Genomic DNA, 26752 nt, shown 5'->3' with positions numbered 1-26752 from the left:
TTAGAGTTCATTATTTTCATTATTTTTATTTTGTTTTTTATTAGTGCATTATTACTAAAAGTTTCAAAAACAATGCCACCGGAAGAACCAGGAGGACCATCACCACCAGTAACACTAGGAGGAATTATTAGGACAAATGGTTCTGGATTATCTTTAAAAATATCGATCTTTCTAATCTTAATAGCACGGTTGGTAAAGTCTTTCTGAAAATTATGATAGTCAAGGTTAGTTTTAAATTACTATGATTTTATATTTAATATATAGGCGAACACGGTATAGCAATAATATTGAGATTTTGTTATGTATAATTATTATAAAGTTATTAATCCAATTTTCATATTTATATTATAAGCATCGCGAGATATCGAAGGAAATTCAAACAAAAAACATGTTAGGGAAAGTGATGGTAGTTCTTTTTCATCGTTTCTTTGTTTGTTTACAAAAAGTAAAATTCTTCTTTACTTATTTATAGATGATCAAGTAGAAATATTAGAAATATCAGATACCAATAATACTAACGAAGATTTTTGTACGTTTCAAATTATATCTTATAATCTTAATAATTAGAACAAACAATAATACTAAATTTATGTTTATTGTTTCTATATAAGGCTCAACCCTAAAAAATGATAAAAAAAGAGTGAAAATCGGTAAAATTTCGTATTTTTTTTCTACTTTGTTGATTAACAAAAGTAATATTTACTTTTTGGTATTTTAAATTATATTAGGCAATACTTCGATATGTAAAAAAGTGACTAAACCGGGTATTGTATAATTAACAGAAAGCAAAACTTGTGAACTTGAATCTGAAGTAATATATATATATATTTTTCTTTAGACAAAGAAAGTTTATTGGCTATTAGTAAGATTGGAGATCCTATTATAGATTCATTATTCTATTCTTTGAGCAAATTGAAAAAAACTGGAGTTAAAAGTGTAGCAATGAATTTGGTTAATAATAGTATCTGATTTATCACATTAGACTGAATTTATAATTTTATATTATAAAATGTAAAAAAAAAATAAATAAAAAATTATGAATGATTTTTACGTAGAATAATTAATGTAAGTAAATTATTCGTTCAATTAACTTTTCAGCTAAAATTTAAAGTCATGGGATGCTTATTAAGTTGCCAGCTGGCACAATATATACAAAATATTTTAATTTTACAATAAAATCGCAACTGTACTACGGCACTATCTTATTATTATTATAAAACTCATGATTTCATCATCAGTCACTCCTCCTTTCCATCATAGTCTCCTTCCTCTTCCTCTACGTCCAACCCCTCCTCCTCCTTTCCCTCCTTTTCATCATAGTCTCCTTCCTCTTCCTCTACGTCCAGCCCCTCCTCCTCCTTTCTCTTCTTTCCATCATGACCTTTCCCTTTCATGTCATTATGAATTTCCTCTACCTCATTATCGTCCAATTCCTTTTCCTTTCCCTCCTTTTCTTCTCCCTCATCATCTTCGTTAATTAAATCATCAAATCCATTTATCAAGGTTCCATTTTTTTTAGAGACCAAATTTAGCTTTGACATACATTTTTTTTTAATTGAATAATTCCCATTGATTTCCACCACTTTTAACATTAGACTTTTTTTAATTATACTTGCCAAAGTATAGAACCCATTCTCATCAATACTACAATATTGAAACCCCAGATATTCAATATTTTTATTGGTACCCTTTAATAATGCCTCTAAAATATATATAACACCTTTTTTACATATCAAACAATCATTAATTATTAGTTGTTTTAAATCCGGCCAGTTAGCCAAAGATTGACTAAGCATTTTTGATGTTTTTTTAGTGAAAAAATTATCTTCGAGATTAATAATTTGTAACTTCTTACACAAACTTAAAGACTCTATTATTTGACAAAGATCTGAGTTATAAAAGCTGTTTCGAGACAAAATTACTTTTGTTAGTGTAATTTTATGTTTATGTAGAACCATAGAAAGCAGTTTGGAACACTGTTTTCCTAAAACATTTTCTTTTATTGAAAATGTTTCTAAATAAGAAGTTTTCCTTCTCGAATTCAATAACGATTCTAATATAACTGTACCTCCTTCGCCTAACCCCGCGTCGTCAATTATCAAGTGCTTTAAATTAACATTATTAGTTAAAAAAACTTTTAACGCCTTTGCACCGCTTTTTCCTAGTGCATTTTTACTAATTATCAGTTCTTCCAAATTTGTGCTTTTTTTAATTACTTCGCATATTTTTCTCAAAATTTCAAAGGTTTCTTGTTTGTTATTTTTAGTGAAGACACTCTTGAGGTTCAATTTCTAATTCAAATAAAAACTTTAGATTTATATTTAAAATATATCTTAATTTGTATAATAAGGTTAACCTTGAACTTAGTAGTTTTAAGCGTTTCGATTAGTTTGTCAATTGTATTATTCGTAATTCTGTTCTCACTTAAGTCGATTTCTGGCAAGATATCCATGTTTACGATATAAAATTGGATGTTGAAAATGAAAATGTGAAAAAAAAGAAAAAAAAAAGGAAAAAAGAGAGTTAAAAGCATTTGCAGTTCATTAAGAAATTTCACACGATTCATCTTTTCAATATCCATATTGCGGTTGAATACATAAAAAAGGAAAAAAAATTCTCGTTAATATGACCTAAAAAGAAATTTTACATGATTTACTATGTCATCAATCTTTTCATCATTTTTTTTCCATTGTATAACATTACACCAGTATTATGTTCATAGTTAAATTTTAATTTATTAATTGTAAGTTATTTTCGGTTTCTTCTCTTAAGGAGAATCATGCGGCTTAAAACTAAGCGCATACATAGAATTGGTATCGTTTAAGACTCAGGTTTCTTCTTCTAGAAAATAAAATTTTCTTGAAGAGGATCCTGCGGCTTAAGACTGGGCGCATATCGATACTTGTTCTATCTTATTTATACACATTGTTTTTGCTGATTTTTATTTCTGAAGACTCATACTTCACGTATATTAATCAATCTATTACTCTATTTTATGTCTTCCTTCTATATAGATATTTGAAAGAAAAAACCATTTGGAACAGCCTTTCAGGTAATTAGGTGTAAATGTATTTATATTAAAAATATTATAACTAACGTTTTTTCATTTTTAGAATCAGAACATCTGGACTTTGGAATGGACTTTAGGTAAATATGAAAGAAAAACATATTTTTGGAATGATGAACTTTCGGTAAGTTTCATCAATGGACAAAAGTTTTTTAAAATTTTTGTTTTACTGTTGTCTTACCATTATTTCTCCTATTGTCAGGGACCTCTCGCTACACTAAATTGAGATTGTCAAAGTGAAAACCTTCCCTTATTTGTTAAAATTGCCCTTATTTAAAATCAGCATAGTCAATTTTTTTACTTTATCTACAAATAATTAAAATTATCATTATACCTCCTAAAATATTAGCTAATATATCGTACTGTTATTGCTAAAAGTAAAAATTACTTTTACTAATTTACTAATTGTTGTTATAATATGACTTTAGTGACAGTAATAATCAAAGCTTTGATGTTCCATTTCCTTCAGTGTTAGAAGATACATCTAAAAGGTAATTGATCGATTATTTATAATAAAAAATATAACTTACATTTTCCTAATAATTACAATTATTTTAGCGATGATCAAATTCTTGATGATTATGATTATGGACCTTTTAAGATTATTGATAATTATGATAATGATAATTCAGAGACAGAAAGTGGTACTTCTGAAGAGTATGATGGTTTTGAGGAATTTGAAATAACAGCAGAAAAAGAGAATAAAATATGGGACGGTATGTTTAATATTATAAATTTAAAATTTTAAACTAGATCATTAATTAACATTTAATTTTTTAGATAAATTAATTCAAGGACTACGTCTTTTACATGTAAAAGTACTCCATTCTATATCTGATGAAGTGTTTAACAAAATATCGAACCAACTGGAACAATGTTCCAAACCATTAACAACAAATTGATGTAATAATAAATGTATTCAAAAAAAAACGTTTTTAAATAAATACAAAAAAACGTATACATAAATAACATATCGGAGTTTTTTTCATGTAAAAATAGGCTAAGCCACAAATTGATTTATTTATTTATTTATTTATGATAGTAAACGATAGCAATTATAGCAAGTTTATTTAGCAAATGTTAGAATGCGCAAACAATAAAAGATTGCATATTATTTAGCCTTTTATTCATGTAAAATTACTAAATTACTTATAATGTTAATTTATAAATCTGGAGGTTGCAACGCTTTTCGAGTCCATTTTTTATTATTATAATATAAATTCATTCTAATTATAATGCAAAACTATTTGACTGCAAAAAAAATTTTTTTTTCTCTGTTTACTACCTACTCATTACCAACCATCTTGTCAAAATTAACCCCTGAAATATCAAAATATTCCTTAATAATTTCAATTTTAATCCTCTTGTTTTCCCTATTTCTTTCTTGAGTTTTTAATTCTTCGTCATAACTAATCAGCTTGCCTGTACGGACCAAATTGATCCATATTTCAAAGTTAATTGTTGTCTTTACCCCACTCTTAAAAAAACATGCGCTTAATTCTTCGAAAGAATCTAAAAGTCGCCAATCAAAATTGGCTACTTCTAGTAACCTGTATATACGTGGTGCTTGCTGAAGCATCAATTCCAAATTCGGTAAAGAAATTAAGGGGTAAAATTGAGCAATTAATATTTTTGCTTGAGATTTTGTCGTCTCTGATTGTTTTTTGTTTAAGTTTATCTCACAAAAAGCCTGTAATTGTATGTATGACTTAAAAAACCTGACATGGAACCTTAGTTCCTTGCATCTAGCCATTTCTTTATTTCCTTGCTCATTTGCTTCTCCCATTACGGATAAAAATATATCCTCCAATAAATCTTTTGCAATCTTCTTGAATTTATCAGATAATTCAGTAAGTGATGAAGTCTTTTCTTGCACACGAATTGGTAAAATTTTAAAAGAACTGCAACTTTTTTGATTGTCATCAGAAATCAAATTAATACGTTGAGTACCACGAAAAAATTGAAAATCTTGTGTTGAATTAATCTTTTCCAAATGACTAATGGGGGCTTCTCTATACTCTTCTTTTTTACTGAAGATTGACCTATCACGTATAGATGGATTATTTGGCAATTTACCAATATAACCTAGCAGCTTATGCAAATCTTCCGCCAATCTTATACTTGCCATATCTAAAGATGTAGTATGTAATTGATAATTACTACCTTGTGTTATAATAGTAAGAGTTGCAACCTATTACTACTTTTAAAGTTAAAGTGTTGTAATATTACAATACTTATGATTATTCAAAAATTTTCTTTTTGAAAAATAAAAATTACAAAAATAAGTTTTTATAGAACAAATATCATCATAAAAAGAAATAATAATATATATTTGTATAATTGAAAATAATTATAACACATTATAATAATTACAATACTAGTAGTAATTATAATACTATATAATAATTATAATATTGTGTTGTAATTACAACAAAAGTGTTGTATGTATGTTGTAATAATTGCAACTTTACAACCTTCTAAAAATAATTACATATCATATCTTTAGCCATATCCAATTCTTTGAATTTCTTTAATTCGATAATATTTGCCTCGAAGCTGAGATCCGAGGCTTGATTATAATCATAATGAGGAAAACTGGCATTAATTGTTATATCATCAGAGTTAACGTGATTTGGCTTTATTACTAATGTTCCTGTAGAATCCATAAATCGTATATTATTATTAACCAAGTTCATTGTTACACTTTTAACTCCGGTATTTTTCAATTTGCTCAATGAATATAATAACGAATCTATTGTGGGACCTCTGATCTTATTAATGGCCAATAATATTTTTTCGTCTAAAGAAAAATATATATATTATTTCAAATTCAAGTTTCAGAGTTTACTTTCTGTGAATTATACAATACCTGGTTTAGCCCTTTTACGCATCGAGGTATCTAATATAATTTAAAATAACAAAAAGTAAGTATCTCTTTTGTTAATCAACAAGGTAAGAAAAAAAATGCGAAAATTTACCAATTTTCGTTCTTTTTTTATCATTTTTTTTGGGTTGAACCTTATACATTACAATAAATAGAAAATAATAAACATAAATTTAAATATTACTGTTTGCTTTAAATTACTAAGATTATAAGATATAAATTGAAACTTACAAAAATCTTCGTTAGCATCATCAGTATTGGTATCCAATACTTTTACTTGATCATCTATAAAATATAAATAAGAAAAAAGGAATTTACTTTTTGTAAATAAAATTGTGTTAATTAATAACTATTTAATAAACTTTAATATTACTGTTATACCGTGTTCGCACATATATTAAATATAAAATCATATTAATTTTAAAACTAACCTTGACCATGATCCTGTTCTTCATTCCTATCATTATTGTCAAAAAATTCATTATTTATATTTGGTTTTTTAGTGCCATTAGGGCAGTGACATATATTACGTAATATCAATTTAATATAAACGCTTACCCCCCACCCCCATGTAAGATATGATCTTCAATCACGTGACATTTTTATCAACTTTATAAAATTTCCGGTTGATTCACTTCTATGATTAAATAAAGTCATTCTGTCAATACGATTTCTATTCTCTTTTTCTTTGGATTCTTGATGTTTCATCCAGATTTTCAAGATATTTAAGTTTAAATTTGTATATATATATATTTATTTTACATATATCCAAATATATTTAAAATGGCTTTATTTCGAAAAAAAATTAATAAATTTTCATGCGAATTTAAAAACAATCCAAAATTTATTTTCTATCAAAATGTTTAAATTTCGAAAAATTACAATTATTAAACTCCTTAATGTAACATGCCGATCATTTTATATCACGGTTTCATTGCAAGTTTTGCGAAATACTTTGACGCGCTGCGAAACTTTTATCTTCCACTTGGCTTATTTCATATTTTAATATTTTTTTAAATTTAATACATCATATTAATATCGAAAATGAGTCGTCAAATGTTTTTTTCAACTCCTAAATTTAATAAAAAACCAATATATCGCTCACCTATAAATAAATATCAAGAATTTTCCAATGCTTATGTATATAGCATCATGGTAAAAACTGCAAATTATACTCCAAACCGTGCTGATATTTGCCGTGAAGCAGCACAAGAATGGAATAAAATTAAAAACAAAAATTCTACAGAAATTGAAGATATAATTAAACAATACCTGGCAATTCCCTTTAACTTGTATGATATACGAACAGTAATATCAAAGCATTCTATACCAAGAGAAGATCCCATTCCACCCCCTCCTATCATTCATTCCATAGACTCAACACTGGAAATTTCACCAAATGCATCAGCCCAAAGGAGAGCAACTGATGAGATCAAAATGATTGAAAGAAAGATAGCCGAATTAGAGCAAATTTGCAATATTACAACTGACCCTCAAATCCGAAATGATATGTACATAAAAATAAATGATCTTCGAACTGAAATTAGCTCTAATAAAGACAAAATCATGAAGTTAAAAAGAAATGCAAAGTATGTTCAAGATTGTAGAGCGAAAAAATTAAAAATGCTTACTGAAGATCAGGAAGTTGTGCGATATGATGGATGTGGTCGGCCTCCAATTCTCTTTAAATACCCAGACTTGCATGATCAAATTCATAATTCAGTTGAATTTGGATCAGCTGATGCAAAACGAAGGAAGGAAGTAGTTAAAGTGCGTATAGTTGAAAACTTGCGTAAAAATCTTGAAGAAAGATACAATGTATATATGGCACGAACCACATTAAATAATTATCTATTGCCTCGTCAAGCCAATTCAATTGCTGCAAGAGCACATCATCATCCGGCATGGGTTGCAGTAGCTGGAGTTTCACGTACTGAAATGCGAGAACATCCTGATGGACATTACTGTCTTGCATCTGTTAAATGTGCAAGACAATTTGCTTCATTATTTGCTGATATGAGTGTTATTATTTCTCAAGATGACAAGGCGAAAATAGGCTTAGGAATACCTGCAGTAGGCCGGACTTTTCATACACTACAATCAGTTAATGAACCCATATGTGTAGCAGATCATGATTTTCCTACTGGATATGCGCAAAAATTAATTCCATCAGTATATTTGATGATAAAGCCAAGTGATTCAAATGATGCACTTCGAACAGGACAACTGGCAATTTTTGTACGTCCTCAATGGTCTCTTGGTACGTCTTCAGTTACTCATATGCAAGATCTTAATAGTCTTACCATGGATTCCAAATACGATGATGTGTTAAAAATAAATGGAAATATTCGACCTATTTGGATATTGTTGGTGGATGGAGGACCAGATGAAAATCCTAGATTTTTAAAAAATATAAAAGCATATTGTCATCTCTTCAAGAAATTTGATTTAGATTATTTAAGTGTAAGGACGCATGCTCCAGGACAATCAAAATATAATCCTGTGGAAAGAGGTATGGCGACATTGTCTGGAAAACTTGCTGGTGTCGACATTGCCAATCAACCATTTTGGTATACATTTGAATACACAAGGAAGAGTAATAAATCCAGAATTGGCTACTCAAAATTTTCGATATGCGGGAGAAACCTTGTGTGATATTTGGAGTCGTGATTTGATTTTTGGAAAGAAAGTTGATGTCCATTATGTAGATACACTTACTAATCCATTTGAAAATATAAAGTTTGAAGGTACAGATAAAGAAAGGGCAGAAGAATTAAAAAGACGAGAAAAAAATTCAAAAAAAAATGAAGAGGATGCAAATACCTTCTCGGAATGTTTTGTACCATGGTCTTGGATTGAAACACATTGTAATTTGTGCACCTATTCGGTTGATATCAAGCGCTGTAAAAATACAAGTTGTTGTGAACCACCTAGAGCTGAAGAAGCCATGGACTTTCTACAAAACAACAATGGTTTCTTGCCACCTGTCACCAAAGCTAGAGATGGACATTTTATGAATCCTATTCACATTCTTCAATATTGTGATCTTTTGAAAATACCAGGCTATGATGCTGATTGTCCATCTATTGATAAAAATATGTACTCACGTCTTTGTTGTTCCGTCTGTCAAAAATATTTTCCTACTCTTGCCTTTTTGACAAATCACAAACGCACAGCACATCCTGCTACTCGAGGACGCCCAAAAAAGGATCAGGTTAAACAAAATTCTATGATTCTTGATGATTTTTCTCTTTTACCTTCACAACAACCAGAACATATTGTCCCATCTAATGAAATTCAACTTGGTTTAAGAGAATACATGTCAGATGGAGAGTGAATATATATTTGAATAATTAAATTGAAAATTTTGTCTCACTTTGAAAAATTAAAGTAAAAAATACGTAAAATGTAAAGTATATTTCAGTTTTATTTGCAATAGCGGTACATTAAAAAAGGAATATACTGCAAGAATATCTTAAATGCAGATTTTCTATAAAACTATCACTATTATTTAACTGAGTACATAATATCTAAAATTTGTGCAATATAAATTACGTATATTAAATTAAAAATACAAAACAATTTAATTTAATTAAAAATTTTTTTCTGAAAATTAAAAAAAAAATGTTTACGGCGAATCAGATTATGATCATAGATCACATGATATACAGATCAGTGTAACGTAAGATTTCTACTAATATAACTAATTACCCCCCACCCCCTAAGAAATTACGTAATATATGTCACGGCCCTTATTACTAAAAGTTTTAGAAACCCCAACCCCGACACTGGGAGAACCAGAAGAACCATCGTCACTTGTAACACTTGGAGAAATTATTAGAACCAATGGTTCTTGTTTATCTTTAAATATATCCAATTATGAAATATTGATTCAAAATTGAAGTAGATATTAATTGATTTATTAGAATTAGATACAAAATAAATAATTAACTTTGCAAACCTGTTGCAGGCTGTTCTGTTTCGGGTTGTTCTCCAGAATCAAAATTATAAGGTAAAATACTTTTTTGCAGCTGGATAATTGGTATTTTTAATGATCTTAAAGAGTCCATATTTTAAAATTGCGATAAAGGTGGTAGAAAGAATTCAGTATTTTTTTAAAAAAAGAAGAGAATTAGAGAAAGAAAAACCAAAAAATGAATTTTTAATTTTTTTGTTTGATAAATTTATTAATCGTAATATGTAATTCTATTTTATGGCTTTTTTGCTGCGACATATTAATCGTAATATGTAATTTGATTTTTTTTTGTTTGGACATATTAATCATAATATGTAATTCGATATGGTGCATATCACCTAAACTCATCAATAGTCCGAATTTTTATTTTATGATGATCATTACTAAATTAGAATTTATTACTTCTAAATAAGGCAATAGTCTAACTTTATTTAGTAATTAAAATTTTGATCACAATTTATTATAACAAATAAATCAATATAATTGGTTATAATCAATATCACATGATAGAATAATTCCGAAATTTTCTCATTTATATATAAGTTAATATAGAGATATATAAAAATATGCTAACTTTAAACTTTAATAACTTTTGAAATATGTTAGATAAAGGAAAAGTAATCCGATAATTTGAAAGAGAAGAACTCAAAGTGTAATTTTATCGGTTTACATTTTTAATTATCATATAATTTTAACAAGTAGTTAGCTTTTTAAAATCACTAATTTTATTTGATGAGTTTAGGTGATATGCACCATATTGAATTACATCTTTACATCTTTTAATGGAAGCGGTGTATTTATACTTTAATGGCAAAGTGGATTTGATGAACCAAAAATGGAAGTGCACGCGTAAGATTTAATTGTGTTATAATAATGATGTTCCACCACCTTAGCATGATACATTAAACTCTGTGCAACATCCACATTTCTCCCATTCGGTATTTTTTTTTCCGCAAATAAAAAATTTTCTCACTAAAAAAAAAATGACAATTTTGATGGTAGCAGAATGTAACAGTTAGGATTGACAAAAAATTTTTTTTTCTCGTGTGAAAATAATTATTAGATATATAATAAATAAATAAATAAAAATAATAGGTGGGTTATTAAACTTACGCAATGTGCAATGCGATCATAAATTGAATCATTACGTTAGACGTTTTCGTCTTACGAACCGGGAGACCTAAAAAAATCTTCAGGTAAAGAAAATTTATCATTCAGTTACACGTTGATTTTTTTATTAAGATTTATTTGAAATATATATATATATATTTGCCGATTGACTTTAATATCACAACAGTGTTCGTACAGTATAACATATAATGTATAACGTCAGGTTAGGTCTGCATCATTTTCGTTTACATTTATTTATATCTTTCTTTTTTTCATTCTGTCTTTTGGCTTTTTAGTCATTTTATTCGCAATACCTGTAATTTTATTGCACTTTGTATTGTCACTACTCTTTGCGCTAAATTTTATCCTTCATTCTTAAAACTAGTTTACCAAGCACGTTAATATTTACAACTTACAACAACGATAATAAACAATTTGTAACATATTATATTATTAATATTTATTAACATATAGATGAAAAAATATATTAGGAATATAAATAACATTATACAAAATTTTATTTTCCCCTTTTCCCTCGTCCCTGTCCCTTTCTTTGTCTTCTTTCTTGGCCTTCTTCATCCCTTTCCTCCCCTTCTAAACGAGTAATCCTAATAAAATAAAAGTGAAAAATTATATTAATTTAAGGAAACTTATTAGCAAAAAAGTTGATTACTTACTTCTTCTCTGCCTTCTTTAATTCATTATGTACCCGCAGCAATTCTCTCTGGTCATCTCTGTAAGCCCGATCCATACCATTCACTTGCTCTTGAAGTTCCTGCACCTTTTTTTCCAATTCCTTTATGTAATCTAATGGGGGAAAAAAAATTGGTTAACTTGATCTATGCGCAATTCGACCAAGCGGGTTTTTCCATCTTAGGTTGACACCGATACCGCTTAGACGTCCACAGATTCGTTTTAGAACAGACGTCCACAAGTCACCTTTAGAACAATCCAAAGACGTCCACAGGATCATTTCAGGACAAACATCCACAAGCCCTCTTTAGAACAATCTAAGCCCCCAGGATATCATAGAGAGGAACCCACCTGCAACTACCTGACGAGCACTTCCTCTCTTGCTCTTAATGTGAGCAATTCGTTTTTCCTTCGAACGTTGAGAGCGGTGTCTGACCATCGTGAATCTATTATATAAATTAAAAGTTATTCCTATCATTAAAACTATCTCAGCAGGCTGACTTACCTAAAGAGAGTACTACAGGTTTAGACGTTACGAAAACTTAAAATAATTTTTACGTAATTGGATTGTATATATAGGAAAAAATGCGTGAGAAAATACATGTTTCAAAAAGAAGGATTTTAGCAAATACACGAGAACGATAAGATCTGATGAATTTTTTGTGAAATGGGAAAAATGGGGACAAAGAAAAGTACAAAATTAATTACAAACAACGTGCTAGAAACTTCAATCAGAATAGTACAGTATGCCGATCTGGTTGTTAACTGAAAGTAAAATTTACTTTTTGTCAGTATTCGTATTTTATTTTATAAATTATACAAATATTAAATAAATGAGCTATTAGTAATTACGTAAAAGTAGCAGATCTTCAATGTAACAGGATTGTTTGGCAAACTCCTTTTCTCGTGAAAAAATGATTTTTTTTCTCACAAAACTTGTTTCGTATGGGAAGATATATCATTTTTATTTCATATGGGAACATATCATTTTTTTCTCCCATCAAAAAAAAAATTTTTCACGTAGTTCTTTGGGGAACAGAATAGTTGGGAGAACTGAATTATAATAACATATAATTTATTAACAAAATTATTCATTTTCTATACATTTGCAATTATTTTCTAATTTATTTTCTATTTCTATTATTTGGTTTAACTTTTGTTGATATAATTCAACGGCAAATGTTTTTTGCCGTTTTAATTGTGTAATTTCTAAATAAATGTTAGTAATTGATATATATTATTTATACAATAATAATTTATAATTACCTTTATCTTTATTTTCAATTGTTTCGTTTAAAGAGTTGACCTAAACCAATTTTTTAATTAGAAACCAGATAACAACCAAATACAATTATATACTCCATCTTTTATTAAACCCTCCAAAAAAAAAATAAAAAAATAAAAAAATAAAAAATAGAAGAAAAAAAATAAAAAAAGCTATCTAAAAGATCTGAAAAACTACGGGCGAACCTAGTAACCACTCTAGACGGTTCTCAAGTGTTCACTCACCTTATCTCTTTTTCTTTTATTATTCGAAAAGGATTTATTTTTTCGTTCTTGTAATTTATTTTGACTTCTTTTGTGAACCATCTTCATTTGTAAGTTATCATAATTGAAGGGAAAGGTATTTATAAGATTTAAGCGATTTTTTAGAACAAAAAAGATTAAATGTGTAAAATTTCTTATCAAAGTAATTTATAGTGTGTAGATTATTTATTAATGATTAGAACAATTAAATATTGCGTAATGAGGCGTGGACAAATTACGCGTTACACAATTCAAATTATTTATGCGGAGGTAATCTAAACGTCTTCAAATTTTTAATTTAATTCGAATGAAATGCTGAATACTGATATAGTGTATGAGAAGATGAATTAACCAATAGTTTATCATAACAAGATTTATTGAACTAATTAAGTCAAAACTATGTATGATTCGTTTTATACAAGAACGAAGAAATTGTCATCTCCGAGATCAAGTTTATTTATTTACTTGATTTTGCTTTTCTTCCTCTTTTTTTGGGGACATTAATTTGATTTTCTTTGTCATTTACACGTTGTTTCCGGACCCTTTTTGGAGGATTACTTTGAACTTTTTCATTAGTACGTGGTTCTGGAGGCCGGACCTGAATTTGTTCATCAGTACGTAGTTCTGGAGGCCGGATCTGAACTTGTTCATCAGAAGGCTCAACTGGAGGCCAGATCTGAACTTGTTCATCAGAAGGCTCAACTGGAGAAGGAGGATCTTGTTGTGCTTGAGGAGATGGTGGAGGATGGTCCTGTAATGTTGGAGAATTTTGTGGTGGAACTCTTAAATTATTTTCTAATTCATTTTTTTTTTTCAGATAATAGCCTATTATAAATAAAATGAAATAATTAATTTCTACTATAAACCAACTAGATATAAATAAAGTTATTATTAACTTACGTTTATTTTGTATAGTACTAACAAGTATCTCCTTTACAGCTCAATCGGCAATCGGCTGCGGTTATAGGGAAGTCAGGAGCCTTTTTTTTAAACTATAATATAATAATTTTTAGTATACTTCAAAAAAAAAGAAATAACGAAAATTAAAATTTAATATTTACAAAACGAACTATTTGTGCAGTTATTGTATGCTTTTGACTCCTATAATCGGCGGTAAAATCTACATTCTTTTCGTAGAGACATTCTCGCATTATCTCCTATTACAAAAATTTACTATTAAAAAACAATTTTTATCTTTTATTAAAAATTAATAAATAGTTACTAAATAAGCAAGCCAGCGTTGCTTTTCATTTTTTAATCCTAACGCATTTTGTAAATTATATTTAGACGTAGGCTTATATATGGGCCTGAGCTATAATATAGTAATAAAGTAAGAATTTTTGATTATAGATTATTAAAAATATTTTTATATTTTTACTCTTATACCTCAGTTTCGGGTGTTTGTTCCATTTTTTTTAAATTTTTTTAAAAAAATGCGTAAAGAAATGAAGAATCACTAAAGATAGCATGTATTTATACTTTATACTTAAACATGACGCGACTGACGCGTTGTTTATTTTTATTTTTTATTGATCGCGAAATACCATTTATAGTTGTTCGACTCCATTTTCTGATTTTCTGTCCTGATGGTTTGACAAAGTGCCTCTCCAAAAACTGACTCATTACCCCCGTGAATAATATATTACGACTCGTTTATGCATCAAAGCCCAGCTCGAGGACACTAAGGAGACCAGTATCAAACATGTCTAATAACCGATATAACTTTATTTTAGGTTCTGACTGATTGAGAGCCTTGCGAACAATTGGTGAGAGGGAGTTACCTTTAAATATAACTTTTGCATTTCACTGTAGTGTTGGTGACATAAAGAAAAAAAATATCATGAAAATTATATTATGAAATTATTAATGAAAGATTATTACAAGTATTAGGACTACATTCTTATCAGTATTAACACGGTTAAATTAACTTTATTGATAATAATACATAAAATATAATGATTCAATTTATCAGTCATCAGTACGAGCGTTGCTCATAACACAATCTCTTAATACAATTAGTATGGTTTTGTATGAACCGTTGCTCATAATAGGCTTTGAACAATTATTATGGCTTTTATATGAACCGTTGCTCATAATAGGCTTTGAACAATTAGTATGGCTTTGTGTGAACCATTGCTCATAATACAATCAGTATAATTATTACGAATATTGTCATTATTATATCATCTCTAATAATGATACACAATCTTGTAACACAACCTCTAACTTTAATGCGTAAATTTAATACAATCATGTAATAATACAAACTATGTGATTGTTTATAAAAATAGATCGTTACATAAATTCTATCACGTTTCAAAATGCCATTTCTTTGTTCTTGTCGTATTTGTAAAATAAATTCTAAAGATGGTAACGGAAAGTGGTTGTCTACTAGAAAAACTTTTAAAAAACATCAAAAAAGAGAAAAAGCAAATATTGAAAAAATTAATGAATCTGAAGCAGAAAGTGGATCAGAAACAAAAAGCGATAGTGAATCAATTTCAAGTTGTAACGCAGCTGAAAAAAGAAAGTTCGAAGACGATGAATCGGATAAATCAGATACAAGTTCAGAAAGCAATGTTTCAAATAACGATCATGTTCCTGTAATTTTAAAAGACATACCAAAAAGGTAATTAATTAATTGTTTTATAAAAAAAAGTAAATTTTACTTTTATTAAACATTATTGTTATAATAATACTTTAATAATCATCAAAATCATGTTAATTGCAGATCAGAAGATTATGATGATGACGATAGCGATGAGCCATTTCTTGACAACGAAGATTATAATAATGGTAATCCAATTCCTAATAACGAAGATTACGATAAGAATAGTGATAGGCAAAGTCTTGATAATAAAGATTGTGATGAAGAAGATGATAAAGGAGACATAGAAACTGAAAGTGATTGTTCACAAACAAGTGCATATATTTCTGAAGAGAATGATGAATTAACAGATGATAATAAAGAATTTGAGGAATCTGAAATGACAAACATAAATGATGGTACAGTTAATACTATGTTTATTGATTTTAATTTTGATAGAATAATAATATTTATTTATTTTAGATGAATTGATTCAAGGTTTACGTCTTTTACATACAAAAGTACTCCATTCAATATCTGACATCGCATTCAACAAAATACTTGATAATGTTAATTCTAATTTAACAATCTATAAGTTGAAAAAAAAATCAATAGCATAGTTCCTTTTGAACCTCATAGATACGATACTTGCAAAAACAGTTGTATTGCATTTACATCATCATATGAAAATTTAGCCAGTTGCCCTATTTGTGGTGAAAACAGATTTAATGATAATGGCAAACCTGTAAATACAACATTTTTTTTTTTGGTAAAAGAACGCCTAATAATTCAATACAAGAATAAAGAAAGAGCCGAAGAATTACAATATAGACGTAATTATTCCCAAAACAAAGGAGAGGAGGAAATATATGCTGATATCTTTGATGGATTGTGAGTATAATTTAATTACTAAAGTAAATTTTTTTTTAAAAAAAAAGGCCATTAAAATATGTTTCTTTCAATAGGTTATATAAGGATTTATTACAAAGGGGTTTTTTTAAAGATGAACGGGATATTGCACTATCTGGGACATGTGATGGATATCAGATCTTTGAACAACGAACTGATGATTGTTGGGTCATCTTATTAACATCAGGAAATTTTATAGCGCGAAAAATTGCGTAAGTTTACGATTTTGTAAGTTTACGAAAGTTTATGGCATAATATTTTGAAAAATTTCAAAATATTACGTAAGTTTACAATTTCGTAAGATTTATGTGATATTACGGTTAAAATATTATGTAAGTTTTCAATATCGTAAGATTTACGCAATATTACGGTCAAAATATTCTGCAAATTTATGAAACTGTAAACCTGCGTAATATTACGGTTGAAATATTTCGAAAATTTACGAAACTGTAAACCTGCGTAATATTACGGTTGAAATATTTTGAAAATTTATGAAACTGTAAACCTGCGTAATATTACGGTTAAAATATTTCGAAAATTTACGAAACTGTAAACCTGCGTAATATTACGGTTGAAATATTTTGAAAATTTATGAAACTGTAAACCTGCATAATATTACGGTTAAAATATTTCGAAAATTTACGAAACTGTAAACCTGCGTAATATTACGGTTGAAATATTTCGAAAATTTACGAAACTGTAAACCTGCGTAATATTACGGTTAAAATATTTCGAAAATTTACGAAACTGTAAACCTGCGTAATATTACGGTTGAAATATTTCAAAAATTTACGAGATTGTAAACTGCATATGCAGTAGAACGTATACAAGGGGCATGTGATACTATTGAATAATCAAAAATAATATAAACACCTTTTCTTTTATATAAACACCTTTTTTTTAAGTTTGGGAAAGCAAATTTATTTTTATTTACGAATTTTTTATTATTTACAATTTTTATGTTAAAAATTAAAGTAAATTCTAATTTTTATTATAACTTAATAAAAAAAATACACATTTGATACTTGTTCGCTACTATTTTATAAAATAGTACCCAGGCTGTACGGCGTGGACGTCAGTATCAGTCACAGCCCAAAAAAACGTGAGTCTCCAGCCGATATTTGGTACGGATCAAATGTCTAGCTACTCACTTAATAAATAATAAAAAAATAAAAATAATTATCTTCTTCTACGATACGTAGGTAAGTTTCTCCTTGCCCTACGATCATCATGCGTGACTAAAATTGATCAAATTTATCAAATTTAAAACATGAACGTAAATATTAATTATAAATTTTATTATAGTATAATTACCCGGCCTCTCCCAAAATCTCGTTCTAAATTCGCGATAATATCTTGCGCCGGTACGCATTCACAGCTGCCGCCCAGGGGTACCATTACGATAAAGGACATAGTTCTAAATATCAAAATCAGTTTGAATATTCGGTAAATACATTTAATTTATATGAATGTAATTTTATTTATTTACTTACATGGTAATCCCTGACGAGGTTCCTCCACTTTTGGCTGCACTGTTGCCCGGAAACCCTCGTTCGAAATATTCTATTTATTCTGATTCAATTAAATGGATTGGTTAATTTGAATTTAAATTCTTTTTTAAAGAAATTATAGATATTAGTCATATGAACCTATTGGCAACAGAGTCCCAAAAATCTTGGCGGCTTCTACCATTAATATTGTGGTAGGCGCGGTTTCTGTCTCGGCGTATGTCAACAAGTTCGTCTATCATAGCCCAGTTCCAATGGACGTTATAGTGGGAACGACGACGTGTGTGGCGAGGCATTATCAGATTAGATTTGATTTTTATAATTTGATTTTGGGATGAGTAAAAATTTGAAAGAAAGTCGTAAAATGTCACTTTAAATAAAATTTAAACAATACCTCTTTGGTTTGATTTTATTTCTCGTTTCAATTAAAATTTAATTTATTAGACTTTTCATCATTAAACATATTAATTAAATCTCATGCGGATATGGATTATCTAAATATAAATATCATGATTCTAAATATAAATATAAATCACTTAATTTATTTTAATTTTTTTTTAAAAAAAAATCTTAGTTTGATTTCAATTAAAAATAATTAAAAATCATGTACATGTTTTGGTTATTTAAATATAAATATCAATATATTATATTTAAAAATAAACCAATTTATTATTAGCACATTCTATTGAATTTTAAAAAAATCAATTTTTTTTTTAAAAAAAAATCATCAATATATCATATTTAAAAATAAAACAATTATATTCTGATTAAATATTTTGCGTACATTTCTTAAAAAAATCATAAAAAAAAATCTTGTACATCGTACATGCAATTACTAAATATCATCCCTTGTGATAAATAAAAAATTACGCAACACAAATTCAACACAAACTCAACACAAATTTAACAAATTTAACGAAATTTGGCCAAAATTAATAATTTTTTACCAGAATTATCAACACAAATTGAACACAAATTGAATACAAATTTCAGTCACGATTTATTTATGTCACACCTGTGTTGTTAATAATTAAATAAATAAATCTGCATTTTATTTATGATATGGGAAACGTGACCATAAATTCTTTAAGGATATAATTTTATTAAAATAAATCAAAACTCCTATATCAAGTGACTAAAAAATATATTTATTTACGAAATATTCATTTTGTTTATCAAATCGGGGTACTATGTGAACGACACCATGTATAGACTCTATAGCTACAAAGTTATATAATTCTATCAATTTTAAGTAAAGACATCCATATAAATATGGGTTCCTTTTAGATTTAAAATCGTACCATTGAATTAATGCGAGATTTAGCGGTGGGTCTGTTAATACTTCTGCTAACAATAAGGCCTATAAATAATAAATATTTATTAATACTTTATAATAAATTATTACATAAATTGGAAAAATACCTGTCCATAACAAAGTCCTTTGTCTGATATATAATCATTTGATTCTTCAGAATCCATTGAAATAGCTATGTCGCTAAACCATACTTTATTATGATACCTGTTTGTGACACGCATTATGGCACCATTTTCCAGTGTTACTGATCCGTATATGTTTATTCGGGTTTCACCAATAATTGTGAACCCATCAAGTAAATCTAGATATGAATCCAGACAACTTATAAATCTAGCAAAACCGGTCTGCATTTTATTGTCTACGGAATCTTTTTTTCATTAAAAAATGTATTTGCATCTTGTAAAGAGAAATCAAAGAGTCTTGCAGAAAATTTACAAGTGCGAGGTGTTTTTGCCGGATTCACTGAATGTTGAGACATTCTAATAGATATTGCTTGACGTTTTATCTATTAATTTAATTTCCATTTTAAGTTATATAATAAATATATACAATAAATAAATTTCCAAATACTTACAGTTCGTAAAAGCTGAGGTTCGACATCTTTTTTATTGCTAATTCGGTAGGGTATTTTAACGAAATATTTGTAGAGACTTTCGTAAGTTTCTGTGGTATAGCCATTTATTGCGCCATAAGATCGTATTGAGTCAATAATGTGATAAACCCATGAATGCAATTTAGGCAACTTCAAATTGGAAGGAGAAACAAATTTAAAAGCCTTGACAAACATCCGCGCCCATCTATGTATTGCATCCTAAAATTTAAATGTTAATTTAATTTATTTAATTTAAATTTTCAATTTTACTAAAATTTTAATACATACATTAAATTTCTCCAAGTCACTTTCACTAAATTCTTCATATCTACTTAAAATATACATTTCATTCCAATATTCGTACAATTTCACAAGATCATCATTATTTACAAAATTATCTACTTCGTTATTATTTTCATCATATAAATTATCAATAACAAATATCATGACTTTCATCAAACTTCGATATTCATTAGCAGTTAATCTTGCAATTGACTGCAGTCCATTGGAAAAAATTTTAATGGCGGGAAAACGTGAAATTGCTGCTAGACGGCGATCTACTTCTTCAACTAATTTATTACCATTAACATGTTGCAATTTTAAGATATCGCACGTGAAGATAATTTGATAACGAAATAAACCCAAATCTAAATGATGCATTCTGTCAGGAACAGTAGCCAAGTAGATATTTATATTCCTTGATAATATAAATATTTATAATTAATATATATATATGTTATTATAATTATTTCTACTTTTGCATACTTACGGCAAATCCCAAAAAAAATTAGGTACAGATTCTATGCAAACAGATTTTTGTGTATCATTTTCAAAATATTTACGCATTTCATCAGCGAGTTCTTAGTATTACATCATTAACCGATAAGTTTATATTTGCAAGATTGTCCCTTTTAATTAAACAGGAGTGACATGGAAGGCTTGAATTGGAGGATTTATAAACTAAACAAAAACTTGCGGCTTCTGGCCAATCTGCAATAATAGTTGAAACTCTAGGATAAAACCAGGTATTTTCATTATTTATAAAAAGGTCTATACCATCTTTTAATAAAATAATTGGTTCTAGTAAATGACGTAAAGATTTATGAAAGGTATCACGAACCAGATCTTTATTTGCAGCTTCTAAAATTGGTAAATATCCCAAAAGTTGCTTTGCATCCTGTTTATTACGACGCCATATTGGGATATTGCCTAATGAAATATATATCAATCACTGCGCATGTAATAAAATTAGGGGGCAAATTTTTTTTATTATGATAGTCATATTAAAAATTATAGTGCGACATAGTCATTAAATATATAGTATATGTATGTAGATCAAAATCGGCTAAAATTATTCTAATTGGTTAAATTGATGATCTTCGAATTCTTAATTCTGGCCAAAATCTTCTTAATTCTGACCAATTTTATAATGCCAGCCTAAATTTGGTTAAAATCGAAAAAATACAGGTCAAATGTAACACAACATTTAAATAATATAACCCCTTAAACTAAATATATAAAATAATACTTATTAACGGCTTTTAAGAGTATATCGAAAAAATTTTTCAAATAACTTTTGTTTTTTGAGGTGGATCTCAACTTGAAGTTGGTGTATTTTTTTGTAAAAAATAAAGAAAAGTGAGAGATATTTTGCATGTTAAATACAGTAAGTAATTTAAAACTTCAAATTATAACTAAATAAAGTATTTTAAAATTTTTTGTAGTAAAATAACTCATTTTTTTTTAATTTTATTAACTGTTAGAAATTTATTTAACTTAAAAAAAGTTTTTTAAAATTTTTTATATACGATAAATAGAGCAAGTTAAAAGGTAATTGTGTATTTTATTTTGAAATTTTTTATACTTTAATTACTAATTACAAATTTTTTTTTTTAAAAGAACGTACAAGTATAAAGAAGTGAAAAAAAAGCAAAAGAGTATAAAAAAGTGTAAAGAAACATAAAAAGAAGTGCAAAAAGATTGTAAAGAAGTGTAAAGGGACATAAAAGAAGTACAAAGAAACGTAAAAGAAGTGCAAAGAAACGTAAAAGAAGTGCAAAAGAACGTAAAAGAAGTACAAAGGAACGTAAAAGAAGTGCAAAGGGACGTAAAAGAAGTGCAAAGGGACGTAAAAGAAGTGTAAAGGGACGTAAAAGAAGTGTAAAGGGACGTAAAAGAAGGCAAAAGGACGTAAAAAAAGTGCAAAAAGAGTAAAAGAAGTGTAAAGGGACGTAAAAAGAAGGCAAAGGGACGTAGAAAGAAGGCAAAGGGACGTAAAAAGAAGGCAAAGGGACGTAAAAGAAGGCAAAGGGACGTAAAAAGAAGGCAAAAGGACGTAAAAAGAAGGCAAAGGGACGTAGAAAGAAGGCAAAGGAACGTAAAAGAAGTGTAAAAGGATGCAAAAGAAGTGCAAAGAAGTGTAGAGGTGCATAAAGAAGTGCAGAGAAGCGTAAAAAAGTGCAAAGAAGTGCAGGAGGAGCGTAAAAGAAGTATAAAAAGGTATAAAAAATTAAAAAAACTAATTTTTTTATTTATTTTATTTATAAAGTAAGTATTGCATATAATTTTTTAGTTACATTTACCAATATGACAATTTTTTTTTGTTTATTAATATAAAAAATTATATTTGATTTTTTTTTATTAATTATTACAGTTAAATTTATTTTAATGTTTTCAACCAATACTTTTAGCTTTAAAGACAGGTATGATAATGATGACTTAAATATAAATCCAGAAAATTCAGTTGATGACTTTTTTGATAATATTGCTGATTATGAGGAAGATTTTAATTTTATACAAAACAATGAAAATGCTTTTCATTTAGCAATGAAAAGAGCATTAGATAATAATAGTGATAGTTCAGTAAATAATGATTTTGAAGATGAAGCAAATGATTATGATACTAATAAATCAGAAACTACAGCTAATACTAGTATTAATGTTGAGCTGAATATTGAACAAATCAATCATAAAGACTTATTAAATTGTGCAATTGTGGATGTAATTGATGGAAAATTACAAAAATGTAATTCAAATATTAAATTACGAGGATTGTGGCAGTTAATAGGTACTTGGCAATTGGATAATGATGCAGTTCTTCAAGCTGGAAAAAATTTGGATAAACTTGGTGTTTGTTATACACATTTTTTATTTGATCAAAATAAACTTCATAAAGAAGGTGCAAAAGAAGATAAAGACGTAAATCAAAGTTTAATTCATTTTCGTAAATGTAGATTTTGTGAAAAAAATTATTATTTTTTTAGTCGTGGAAAGTTTTGCAAAGAACATTCATGGAAAGTATTAGGCAATGAAATTAGATTAGCTTGCATTTGTCAAAAAGGATGCAATGTATTAAAAAAACTTGAACCAATAATAATGCCAACTAATTCTGATGATAATAAATATGATAAAACACGATATATATGTTGTAAATGTTATGAAGAGTATGGTGGTCATATACACTGGTAAAAAAATGATTCATCCTACACATATCTTACACATATTGGGTACTTAAAATGTAGAAAATCATACACAAATAATACACATATCATATACATATCGGGTACTAATATATATATCATACATATATCAGGTACCTGATAGGTATACTATATATATAAGTACCCGATATGTGTATGATATGTGTATTATTTGTGTATGATTTTCTAGTACTTGATATATGTAAGATATGTGTAGGATATGTGTAGGATAGACCGTTTTTTACCGAGTGATATATATTAAACCAGGAAGAGGTTATAAATCTTTACATTGTGATGAAACAAAAATTCATTTGGGTGAAATAACTACATCATTAGAATTAATGGCTAACTGGATTTTACAAATAGCTCATGAAAGGGATTTAGAATTTCAAGAAAAAGTTTTAGCCACAATTACACCTGCTCTTCAACAATTAGATTCAAATTTAATTTTACAAAAATCATCTAATAATAATACAGATAATTCATCACAAGAAAAAAATATATCATCACCTACTCCTAAGATTTCAAAAATTCCTAGTCTTTTTGCAATTAAATTAATTTTTAAATTATATAATATTAAATTAAACAAAGATTTTATCCAATTAAATTCTAAAAATTGTTATTTATTTGGAAACAATTTGGCTGAATTTCTTTTAAAAAATCGTCAGCTTTTACATAATAATAAAATGCTTTTAGAAAATCCACAATCATTAAATGAATACCAAAATGCAATTCCTATTGAATTATACAATCTTTTTAGTGAAATAGTTGAAAAATTACTATTTAATCGATGCCAAATGGCAAATGTAGTTGCTAAATCAAGAAAAAAAGAATATATACCTAAAGAAGTAAATCAAAAAAAAGTTCAAAAAATAAGTACTATGCTTAGTTCAATAATATTAACGATGGGATTTACTAATACATCTTTTTGGCTTACACGATCATTAGCAAGTTTATGTCGAAAACCACGACTTCTTTCATCTTTACATCAAGTACTTGAATCTGTAAGCGTTATATCACATTCTATTTCTCATGAAAGAAAATTAGAAAATATTCGAATGTTAACATCAAATCCTCAATCTCGAATAATTACTGGATCAAAAATTTGGAATATATGTGTAATTGATAATATTGATTTTAAGCAAAATTCTTTTGCATGGGGTAATATTTATGATGTCACACGATTATCTACACATGCAACATTACGCCTTCTTTTTCAATTTGTTCTTCCTATTGAATTATCATCAATTTCTAATAATTTAGTTGAATTATCAGAAAATACTTTTATTTTTGGACAGAATCAAGATGCAAGTGAAATAATACAAAATTTTGGAAAAATTATTGAAAATTTTTTTTTATGGGAATTAAATAATGAAAATATATTAAGTTGGAATCAAAATTTTGATATAGAAATTATTAACAAAAAAATTATAGAAATATATAATACTGGAAATTCATTACCACCTGCAAATGTAGTTATTTTGGAAGCAGGTGGAAATCCAAATAATGATAATGATATTGCAAAAGCATGTGATCAATATTTTGTTGATTTAAATATTAATAATGATGAAAGTATTAATGTATGTTGTGATGAAGCAATTTTTCGACGAGTAATGCGATATCATTTAAGTAATCCAAAAATTTGCCCCTTATTAGGCCAGTGGCATACTAGTAAAGACATGTGTAGTGTATTATTAGTTATTTTTTCAAGTTATGGAATTTATAATTTTGCTGCTTTTCTTGGAGTCAAATTTTTAGATAAGTTAGAACAAGTTGTAGATTATAGATCAACTTGTCGTGTTCTTGATTTACTATGGGGGGCAGTTGGTTGTACATTAAACATTTATGCAAAGAAAAATAATCTTTCCTTTAAAAATATATTAAATAATAATAATAATCTATTAAAAGTTTGGTATTATTTTTTTGAATGGGGAAGTTATTGGAAGGGACATAGAGTAGGAATTCGTACTGGAAATTCTTTACTTCAAATTCAATGTCTTGCTGCTTTTGCTCCTTTATTTCCTTCAGCTGGAAAAATGAATTATATGAAATCAACAGTAAATTATCTTGCAATATTAGCCAAATATCCTAAACTTCGTACACTTTTAGAATTTGCTCCTTCAGTTAATATTAATCGTGAAGGGCATTTTTATGCATTTGATGAGGCACTTGAAACTTTTGGCGTTAAATTTATAAAAGAAAATATTACAGGAAATGTTTATAATGATGAGAATCTTAAAAGACAGATAAAAGCCATTCAAGCAGAACGAGAAAGAATGGATTTACTTTTCAATGAATTTATAGGTGATATAGCAGTATCTAAAAAAGATCGAGCAGTTAATGGAAGACGTGAATTATTTTGGGCTCTTGTTAATTCTTTATTAGTTGCATTTGAATCATCAAATCCAACAAATCATCCTTTATTTCAAAATTGCATAGAATTAACTGATAGTGGTTATACCAAACTCTTTTCATGTTATGATAAAGGAAAAGAAAGACTTAAGCAAATTTACAGGCAAGAGGTATTGAGAATTGATCCCATTAATACAAAAGGAAGAAGAGCCAAAGAAGTAGTTATAACTAAAACAAAAGATATAAAAAATGCTGAGCGTACATCTAAAAAATGTCCACCTCAGTCTGAAGCAGGATCATCCACTGCCATTACCACCACAACCACAACCACAACCACAACCACAACCACCACTACTGCAAAACCCAAAAAACCACGGCATGTAACAACAGAAGAAGAAAAGTCTATTTTGAAGCCTTATTTTAAAAGTCCAAAGCCTAGCAATGAAGAAATTGAAAAGGTGTTAGATTCACTTTTAGAATTATCACCAAATTATTGGACAAAGAAGAAAGTTAAGGCTGCATGGGGATATGCACAAAAAAAAAATAGTTAATTGAGTTTTTTTTAGTAAAATAATTAAATAAATACTTTATTTATATCAATTAAATTTTTTATAAAATAACAGGTAATTAAATAAATTAAATAAAATAACGTCACTTTTCATCTTTCACTACCATAAAGAATCACATAAATCTATTATTACTAGTTGCTAGTAAGATTTCAAGTTGAGCACTATGATAAATAGTCAACAGTCA

The 26752-nt window shown here is 27.8% G+C and overlaps 13 protein-coding genes across 14 annotated transcripts; 6 read left to right on the top strand and 7 right to left on the bottom strand.

The window, feature by feature from the left end:
* Nucleotides 1-72: 72 nt before the first annotated feature.
* OCT59_012092 (uncharacterized protein) lies at nucleotides 73-969 on the top strand (the record flags this gene model as incomplete). The annotated part of the gene is made up of 7 exons (XM_066134229.1): nucleotides 73-139; nucleotides 265-273; nucleotides 353-406; nucleotides 473-529; nucleotides 612-650; nucleotides 729-764; nucleotides 839-969. The coding sequence occupies 7 exons, from the start codon at nucleotides 73-75 to the stop codon at nucleotides 967-969; spliced, it is 393 nt and encodes a 130-aa protein (XP_065989515.1).
* A 269-nt stretch (nucleotides 970-1238) lies between these two features.
* Nucleotides 1239-2452, bottom strand: OCT59_012091 (uncharacterized protein; the record flags this gene model as incomplete). The annotated part of the gene is made up of 2 exons (XM_066134228.1): nucleotides 1239-2291; nucleotides 2357-2452. The coding sequence occupies 2 exons, from the start codon at nucleotides 2450-2452 to the stop codon at nucleotides 1239-1241; spliced, it is 1149 nt and encodes a 382-aa protein (XP_065989514.1).
* Nucleotides 2453-2779: 327 nt separating this feature from the next.
* On the top strand, nucleotides 2780-3969 carry OCT59_012090 (uncharacterized protein; the record flags this gene model as incomplete). Its single annotated transcript, XM_066134227.1, has 7 exons — nucleotides 2780-2813; nucleotides 3045-3052; nucleotides 3114-3147; nucleotides 3270-3303; nucleotides 3496-3558; nucleotides 3626-3783; nucleotides 3848-3969. The coding sequence occupies 7 exons, from the start codon at nucleotides 2780-2782 to the stop codon at nucleotides 3967-3969; spliced, it is 453 nt and encodes a 150-aa protein (XP_065989513.1).
* Nucleotides 3970-4352: 383 nt separating this feature from the next.
* On the bottom strand, nucleotides 4353-6200 carry OCT59_012089 (uncharacterized protein; the record flags this gene model as incomplete). The annotated part of the gene is made up of 5 exons (XM_066134226.1): nucleotides 4353-5230; nucleotides 5559-5867; nucleotides 5937-5966; nucleotides 6046-6085; nucleotides 6183-6200. The coding sequence occupies 5 exons, from the start codon at nucleotides 6198-6200 to the stop codon at nucleotides 4353-4355; spliced, it is 1275 nt and encodes a 424-aa protein (XP_065989512.1).
* Nucleotides 6201-6995: 795 nt separating this feature from the next.
* OCT59_012088 (uncharacterized protein) lies at nucleotides 6996-7527 on the top strand (the record flags this gene model as incomplete). Its single annotated transcript, XM_066134225.1, has 2 exons — nucleotides 6996-7462; nucleotides 7524-7527. 2 exons carry the CDS (start codon nucleotides 6996-6998, stop codon nucleotides 7525-7527), a joined length of 471 nt encoding a protein of 156 aa, XP_065989511.1.
* Nucleotides 7528-9672: 2145 nt separating this feature from the next.
* On the bottom strand, nucleotides 9673-10021 carry OCT59_012087 (uncharacterized protein; the record flags this gene model as incomplete). The annotated part of the gene is made up of 2 exons (XM_066134223.1): nucleotides 9673-9812; nucleotides 9913-10021. The coding sequence occupies 2 exons, from the start codon at nucleotides 10019-10021 to the stop codon at nucleotides 9673-9675; spliced, it is 249 nt and encodes an 82-aa protein (XP_065989510.1).
* A 1533-nt stretch (nucleotides 10022-11554) lies between these two features.
* On the bottom strand, nucleotides 11555-12169 carry OCT59_012086 (uncharacterized protein; the record flags this gene model as incomplete). Its single annotated transcript, XM_066134222.1, has 3 exons — nucleotides 11555-11645; nucleotides 11715-11844; nucleotides 12082-12169. The coding sequence occupies 3 exons, from the start codon at nucleotides 12167-12169 to the stop codon at nucleotides 11555-11557; spliced, it is 309 nt and encodes a 102-aa protein (XP_065989509.1).
* A 648-nt stretch (nucleotides 12170-12817) lies between these two features.
* Nucleotides 12818-13326, bottom strand: OCT59_012085 (uncharacterized protein; the record flags this gene model as incomplete). The annotated part of the gene is made up of 3 exons (XM_066134221.1): nucleotides 12818-12939; nucleotides 12997-13036; nucleotides 13240-13326. The coding sequence occupies 3 exons, from the start codon at nucleotides 13324-13326 to the stop codon at nucleotides 12818-12820; spliced, it is 249 nt and encodes an 82-aa protein (XP_065989508.1).
* A 388-nt stretch (nucleotides 13327-13714) lies between these two features.
* On the bottom strand, nucleotides 13715-14667 carry OCT59_012084 (uncharacterized protein; the record flags this gene model as incomplete). The annotated part of the gene is made up of 5 exons (XM_066134220.1): nucleotides 13715-14082; nucleotides 14180-14249; nucleotides 14319-14414; nucleotides 14480-14569; nucleotides 14644-14667. 5 exons carry the CDS (start codon nucleotides 14665-14667, stop codon nucleotides 13715-13717), a joined length of 648 nt encoding a protein of 215 aa, XP_065989507.1.
* Nucleotides 14668-15578: 911 nt separating this feature from the next.
* On the top strand, nucleotides 15579-16969 carry OCT59_012083 (uncharacterized protein; the record flags this gene model as incomplete). The annotated part of the gene is made up of 5 exons (XM_066134219.1): nucleotides 15579-15886; nucleotides 15989-16263; nucleotides 16328-16342; nucleotides 16441-16735; nucleotides 16810-16969. 5 exons carry the CDS (start codon nucleotides 15579-15581, stop codon nucleotides 16967-16969), a joined length of 1053 nt encoding a protein of 350 aa, XP_065989506.1.
* Nucleotides 16970-19396: 2427 nt separating this feature from the next.
* OCT59_012082 (uncharacterized protein) lies at nucleotides 19397-21014 on the bottom strand (the record flags this gene model as incomplete). Its single annotated transcript, XM_066134218.1, has 6 exons — nucleotides 19397-19621; nucleotides 19684-19943; nucleotides 20012-20081; nucleotides 20151-20387; nucleotides 20457-20865; nucleotides 20938-21014. The coding sequence occupies 6 exons, from the start codon at nucleotides 21012-21014 to the stop codon at nucleotides 19397-19399; spliced, it is 1278 nt and encodes a 425-aa protein (XP_065989505.1).
* Nucleotides 21015-22835: 1821 nt separating this feature from the next.
* Nucleotides 22836-23636, top strand: OCT59_012081 (uncharacterized protein; the record flags this gene model as incomplete). The annotated part of the gene is made up of 1 exon (XM_066134217.1): nucleotides 22836-23636. The coding sequence occupies one exon, from the start codon at nucleotides 22836-22838 to the stop codon at nucleotides 23634-23636; it is 801 nt and encodes a 266-aa protein (XP_065989504.1).
* Nucleotides 23637-23988: 352 nt separating this feature from the next.
* Nucleotides 23989-26550, top strand: OCT59_012080 (uncharacterized protein; the record flags this gene model as incomplete). 2 transcript variants are annotated; one of them, XM_066134216.1, is made up of 1 exon in its annotated part: nucleotides 23989-26550. In XM_066134216.1, the coding sequence occupies one exon, from the start codon at nucleotides 23989-23991 to the stop codon at nucleotides 26548-26550; it is 2562 nt and encodes an 853-aa protein (XP_065989503.1). The 2 variants fall into 2 exon arrangements, with proteins under 2 accessions (XP_065989503.1, XP_025164363.2); XM_025323137.2 differs by having other exon boundaries at nucleotides 25924-26550.
* Nucleotides 26551-26752: the final 202 nt, after the last annotated feature.

The sequence above is a fragment of the Rhizophagus irregularis genome, chromosome 2 (genome assembly GCF_026210795.1).
Source record: "Rhizophagus irregularis chromosome 2, complete sequence".
NCBI classification, from domain to species: domain Eukaryota; kingdom Fungi; phylum Glomeromycota; class Glomeromycetes; order Glomerales; family Glomeraceae; genus Rhizophagus; species Rhizophagus irregularis.
The sequence above is the reverse complement of the archived record's forward strand: the minus strand, read 5'-3'. Positions and strand labels throughout refer to the sequence as shown.